Here is a 6985-nt window from a genome sequence, read left to right on the forward strand (position 1 = left end):
TCTGTTTTTTTTGACCCGTTGGTGTAAAGAAGTAGAAGTACTTTTAAAAAGTTAAGAATGCTAAATTCTCTCTCAAAATTTTTATTTTTTTCCAAACAATTTATTAGCTTATTCACTTCTCCATTTATTTACATTAAACAAAAATTTATTTTTTCTAAACTTGTCCAAACCATCCCATTGTCATAATGTCGTTTGTCACTTCTCTTTGCTCCAACCAGAATTCCCCCACGTTTTATATCCATCAACTCATTCTTTTTTCCCTCCAGCGTCCCCACAAACATCATTTCTCCATCAATACTCTCTCCTTTCCCTCCCTCCTTTCTCCACTTTCTCTTCTCTCTCACTCCGCACAGAAATGAATTTCATCTCCCCCATCTCTCCCAATCTCTCCCAATCTCTCCTCACCACCACACTCCACATACTCACCTCTCTCCTCCTAGTCTCATCCTCCACCACCTTTAAATCCGATCACGACCTCTCCTACATAGAGTCCTCAGCCTTCTCCAAGCCCGACAAGAATCTCTCCGCGACTATTTCGTGTGTCCCGATAATACCGCCCCCGAAGATCAACTCGGACTGCGAGACATGGAGCCCGGAGTGCTCGAAACAAGTGATGGAGATGGCGAAAAAACCGGAGTTCGTAGAGTGGATAACGAAGATCAGGAGACAGATACATGAGAACCCGGAGCTCGCTTTCGAGGAGCATCAAACGAGTCAACTCGTGAGAGACGAGCTGGTGAAACTCGGAATCGGCTTCCGATTTCCTCTGGCTATTACCGGGATTCGTGCCACTATTGGGACTGGCGCGCCTCCTTACGTGGCGCTTCGAGCTGATATGGACGCTCTCCCCATCCAGGTTTTTCATTATACTTATTCCGCTTCGATTCGAGAGTTCAAATTTCAGTGAAGTCCATGGTTAATTTTAGTAGACATGAATAAGGAAATTTTCTTATATTCCTATGTTACGAAGGACGAATATCGGTTAAAAATATACACATGCATGTGAGATGTGTGAGTACACCGGAAAAGGTTATTAGAGATATAAAATTGGGTAGATAAAGGAATATAAAATGATATGTATTATATTTTTTTTATATATTTTTGTTGTTATATATATTTAAGTAACAAATATACTTAGGTTAATCTAATAATTATTTACCTGCGAGATTTATGACTAGAAAACGGTGAATACCCGTGAGTCGTGACAAGTCTTTCACAGTACTCCCTCCGTCCCCCTCAATTGTTTACATTGGAGGGGGACACGGACACCAAAACAATGTATAAAAAATGAGTAAAATTAGATTAAAAGTGGGTAAAATGGTGGGATCTATCAATATTTAATAATAAATTTGAAATAGTGCAGGAAAGTAGCGGGTGTAATAATAGTTTTTATTGTTAAATATGAAATAGTAGGGGAAGATAGTGGGTGTAATGATTGAAAAAACTTACTATTTATAAAAACGTAAAGAAATGAGAGGGAGATCCAAAAATAGTAACCGTAAAGAAATGAGAGGGACAGAGAGAGTACTTGATAATGACGCGATATTGGGAGTACTTGATAATGACGTGATATTATTAAATAAATATTATTTTTATAATGTTTAGATATTTTATTTTCATGCAGTGCACGTATTTAAAGTTTTGTTAAAGAGTACAGTATTATATTATGATAGATGCTGTCCGTATTGGACTTGTTGACCAATAATGCACCAAGTATTAAACACGTGCGTGAAAGTGAAAAGCTTGTACAACTGCTCAGAAGTACTGGTAGTAATCTAAAGTTTGTGCTTATAGTGACGTGGATATTACTCTATTTGTTATTTTTATTTAATAACTCGGTCTCCATCTCGATTATTTATTTATCACCTTTTTGCATTATTCAATACTGTACATATTTTAAGGTGAATATCTAAACATAGTTTTATAATTTGTAAAAACATTAAAATTCGTGTCGATACTCCGTTGCCCAAAATGGATGGGTGTCAAGCCCCGTTCCTAAGCTAGGGAAAATGGAGTATATATGTGTACTCTCTCTCCCTCTCATTTCTTTATCGTTATTATTTTGGGATGTCCCTCTCATTTCTTTATGTTACTATAAATAGTAAGTTTTTCCCATCATTACACCCATTATCTTCCTCTACTATCTCATATTTAACAACAAAAACTACTATTACACCCACTACTTTCCAAATTTGGATCAGTTGGTGATCCAAATTTGGATTTTTGGATCACAACCGCTGGAGATGGCCTAAGTCCCACTACTTTACCCACTTTTCATCTAATTTTACTCATTTTTCATACATTGTCTTGGTTTCCGTGTCCCCCTCCAATGTAAAGTGTAAACAATTGAGGAGGACGGAGTGAGTATCATTGATGTTATATTGAGATCAAAAATCTTTAACTAATATATTAATTTGTTATAAATTATTAATTAATCAAATATATGGAATCGGCAGAACTGCAAAAGGCGATACTCCCATATCAGAACTGCAATTGCGTAACTAGTAGTAGTTGATACATTAGTTTGAGAAATTAGCGTAAAACTCGGAGGACCATTTATTAGAGATAATATGATGCGAAAGAGAGTAGTTGGGAGGCTGAAAATAGATGTAAACATGTGATACACAATATATGAATGAACTTGGTAAAGTAGATTAAGATGGGAAATATTCAAGTGGACCATTGTATTATAAGAACCGTGTTCGTTTTATAGCGTAACAGACCAACCAATCTAACTGCCTTCCGTCGTCTAACGTTTTACTCGCATTTATTTGCACTAGGACCACCTTCCATCTCGAAGATTCAACAACGTTTGACAGTCGTCGAGTTTTTGGATGAGTAGCGTATGGTGCTTAGGAACATTAAGTGTCACTCGCGAGTATGCTTATCATTCGTTCACCTCAGTCGGTGCTGCCGACTAATCAATTGTCGATGCAGTTAATAAATTTATATCTGCGGTATTTGTATTTTATGTGTTCTAACGGTTTTTTTAAAAATTTCATAGTATTGGGAGGGGGAGGGATGAGAACTCATGAGAATCATATGTATTCTATTTTGTGATTTCGATTTATTTAATAAAAAGTTTAGATAAAATACGAGTTCATTTGGATTTTATATTGAGAATTTTCAATATACACACGGAAAAATCCAGATTTTTATTGGCCATGCGGGCTTTAGTCCCGATCTAGTTAGGGTTCTGCAGTGAATATTTACATGAAAAAAAATGTCAATATCCCAAATCTTAAGTCCTAACTGAGCTTGTAAGGAAAACGGATATACATTCAGAAAACTCTTAACTGGACCACATTATATTAAGTCACAATTATATACATGCAAGCATTACACTCATTTATATACCTTGCAGTCGCAGAGGACCACCTTGCTTTTTGAAGACGACCCACATGGCCATTTTTGTTTACAGTGTCGTTGAATCTTGGATGAGTATTTTTTGGATGGTGTAGTTTGTAAGCCACCATTGTTTCACTAACTGTAACTTGTTTCACAAATATGCAATACTTCAATTTTACTTGTGAGTTATCATAGTAAATTTAGCAATTTTTGTTAGAGTTATGATTATTCCTAATCTGTTAAAGGTACAGTTAAATCTTGATAAATGAGTACTCTAGGGACATTCGTAAAAGAATCCCAATTATTTTTATTCTGTTAAAAGCAAGAAGTTATTTGTTCATTGAATTTGTTAAGTGATCAATACTCTTAAAACAAGGTGTTTGTGACGGGGAGTCAAACTCGTATCTCCCGCCAGTTTGAGCTCTGATATCATATTAAGTGACAAATTCTCCTTAAATCTCAAGATATTGCGAGGAGGGTTATAGCATCGTATTGTATTCGAACAAAATGTATTATTGAGGTTCTACAATAATCTTATAATATTTATGATTGCAGGGAGAATTTTGGTGCTCAACTAAAAGTGGTTATGAGAATGCGATGTAAAGAAATATTAAGTTGTAGCATTATATCATTGATTTTTTTTTTTTGATATTATTTGCTTCTTCAATTTGCAACGTTTGTAGGAGGCTGTTGAATGGGAGTACAAGAGCAAAGTTGCTGGAAAAATGCATGCTTGCGGTCATGATGCTCACGTCGCAATGGTCCTGGGGGCAGCTAAAATTCTAAAAAGCCGGGAGAAGCATTTGAAGGTTTGTATCACACATAAAATCACATAATGTGTGTTTATGTTAGCTATCTCTTCTATTAGATGAAGTTAACTAAATTAGTCACATTTGTGTGCGTTACAGATATAATAATAATCAAAGTTCTGATGATTCCTAATAAACACTTGACTTGTAAACAGATTCGACTCATAGTTGTACCAAGATAAATAGGAATGCCATCTACATAACACATTTACATTTTTACTGAATATTGTGAGACCTCGTGATGAATTTGTAGGGCACAGTAGTTGTGATATTTCAGCCAGCAGAGGAGGCAGGGAATGGTGCGAAAAAAATGATTGAAGATGGGGCTCTTCAAGATGTGGAGGCTATATTTGCAGTTCATGTATCACATCAGCATTTAACGGGTGTAATCGGTTCAAGGCCGGGTCCTTTGCTTGCTGGCTGTGGAATTTTCAGAGCTGTCATTACTGGAAAACAAGGCCCTGCAGGGAACCCACACCACTCTGTTGATCCTATTTTGGCCGCGTCTGCTGCTGTCATTAGTTTACAAGGGATCGTCTCTCGTGAATCCAATCCATTGGATTCCCAGGTACATTTTTTTTGTTTCAAATCTAGCATATCCCACTTTATGCTACAATCAGAATGAAATAATTGATTCTGCAAATACTACGTACGAGCTAGGGACAGGGCATCAATTCAAAAACACATGAAAAGTTACACAATAATTTGATGTACGGTTACAACCGAGGAAGTACTAATTAGCTGACTCAGAAAGTAGACATAGACAGTCAATTATGGGCGTATACTGATTCTCTGAACTTTAAAGATGGGTTAACTACCAATGGAAATCTAAATGATTGTAAAGTGATGGAAAATTTCTGGTAATTACATTTTAGACACTTGATTCTATCAGGTGGTCTCAGTTGCTTCATTCATGGGCGGAGACGACCTCGGGATGATAGCTGATTCTGTAGTTCTTAAGGGCACTTTAAGGGCTTTCTCTAACACTAGCTTCTACCAGCTCATGGAAAGGATAGAGCAGGTAATTTTTTATTTTTTTTAATATGTTACATGATTATCATTTTCTATAACTATATGATACTCAAAATTGATTCCCCCTTAGCATTGGGAAATTATGATAATATTCATCCGATTTAGAACGGAGGAAGTGTATCAGTAGATATGTCAAGAAACTTAGGAAGATAACTTTCAAGAACTAAAACACATCACTCTGTATCGACATAATGAACAAAATAAACTTGTTAATGTGTAACAGGTCATTGTTAACCAAGCAAACGTCTTCAGATGCTCTGCAACAGTGGACTTCTTTAAGAAGCAAAGCACAATATATCCGCCAACAGTCAACGACAATGAAATGTATGAACACGTCAGAAAAGTTGCCTCTGATTTGCTTGGGCCTGCAAATTTTCGAGTAGTCCCACCGATGATGGGAGCAGAAGACTTCTCTTTCTACTCTGAGGTAGTCCCTGCAGCCTTCTATTATATAGGTATAATGAACGAGACGTTGGGTTCAACGCACACAGGACATTCACCTCATTTCATGATCGACGAAGATGTTCTTCCCATAGGTGCTGCAACTCATGCTGCGATTATTGAAAGATATCTTAATGAGTATCATTCATAATAAATTGTCACCCTATCCATCTTCTTCTTTCAATATTTGTTTCTCTAACCAGGTCGAAAAGAAAACCTGGCTTGCTTACTTGACTCTTCTTCTGAAGTTGTAGCAAGTAACAAGGCCTTGGCTAGTGAGTAGTTAGGTTCTGATGCATGTTAATATATTAGTATTTAGTTGTACACAAGTATGTTTTTCATACGCTCTGTTTGACCGGAAAGAGTGAAGTGAAAAATATTTGATAAATATAATATATTATTATTGGAAAAACTCGCAGATGCTTGATACTGAAATTTAACTTTAAAGGTTGAATTTAGCTAATATTAGGATGTTAGAAATTGAGTTAAAACTTAATTCTGGTAATCTAAGTAACTTAATGGTCCGTTTGAGAATCAGGATTTAATTTGAAATTCTGAATTTGCAATGTGCTGTAACAAAAGAGTAGAGTTACTAGAGAAATTGAAAAGGTGGGGTAATTTGGAGAAGAAAGCTAAAAACAAAGGCGACTCTTTACTGGTGGCAGCAACTGTAATAGCTTCCATGGCTTATCAAGCAGCAATTAGCCCACCTGGAGGTGTCATTGGTATGGACGCCGATGACATCAAGTTAAGTACTGAACATAGCATGAAACCGGGAACTCCAATTCTTGCACAACCGATCCAATGAGGAGTAAACTATTCTGGATATTCGACACCATATCTTTCATTGCTTCTTTGAGTATAATCTTCTTGTTCGTAAATGGCATATCTGCAAAACGGAGATTCTTTATATGGGTTATGAGGGCTGCAATGTGGATAACAGTGCAGTCAATGGCGCTGGCCTATCTATTAGCCGCTGTAACCCTCATCCCAGATCCAAATATATACAACAGAACGTATGTGACATTTTTCATTGCAGCAGGCACATGGTATGGATTGATTATTGTTTCCCTTCTGTTACTCATCTATCGTTTAGTTGATGCTGCTTCGAGGAAGGCTAAAAAATCCAGAGACAGGAATTTGAGGAATACAAGTGCAGGGGTTTATGCTGAAGGCGCAAGTAGTATTGTTTGATCAGTTGAAACTTGGATGAAAATGTGCTGCTCTATATAATCAACTCACTATTACTATTTTTGTGCAACTGAATTTGCTTAGTCTAGTTATGATCCTTCTGGTGTATCCGGCTCTTGGCCATAAGTTATTTGCATATTTCGGATGATCATCGGAGTTGGTTA

The 6985-nt window shown here is 36.6% G+C and overlaps 1 protein-coding gene across 1 annotated transcript; it reads left to right on the forward strand.

Moving 5' to 3' along the window:
* The first annotated feature begins 239 nt into the window (after nt 1–239).
* On the forward strand, nt 240–5971 carry LOC108216140 (IAA-amino acid hydrolase ILR1-like 6). Its single transcript, XM_017388858.2, has 5 exons — nt 240–856; nt 4032–4157; nt 4411–4725; nt 5050–5178; nt 5413–5971. The coding sequence occupies exons 1-5, from the start codon at nt 356–358 to the stop codon at nt 5779–5781; spliced, it is 1440 nt and encodes a 479-aa protein (XP_017244347.1). The 5' UTR covers nt 240–355; the 3' UTR covers nt 5782–5971.
* Nucleotides 5972–6985: the final 1014 nt, after the last annotated feature.

This window comes from Daucus carota, chromosome 1 (assembly GCF_001625215.2).
Source record: "Daucus carota subsp. sativus chromosome 1, DH1 v3.0, whole genome shotgun sequence".
Lineage (NCBI taxonomy): Eukaryota > Viridiplantae > Streptophyta > Magnoliopsida > Apiales > Apiaceae > Daucus > Daucus carota.

Bases quoted from the DNA above. Each gene is read 5' to 3' on its own strand.
- LOC108216140 (XM_017388858.2), top strand. From the start codon at position 356: ATGAATTTCATCTCCCCCATCTCTCCCAATCTCTCCCAATCTCTCCTC. The intron at 857-4,031 runs GTTTTTCATTAT...CAACGTTTGTAG, and splicing joins TGGACGCTCTCCCCATCCAG to GAGGCTGTTGAATGGGAGTA. The intron at 5,179-5,412 runs GTAATTTTTTAT...AATGTGTAACAG, and splicing joins TCATGGAAAGGATAGAGCAG to GTCATTGTTAACCAAGCAAA.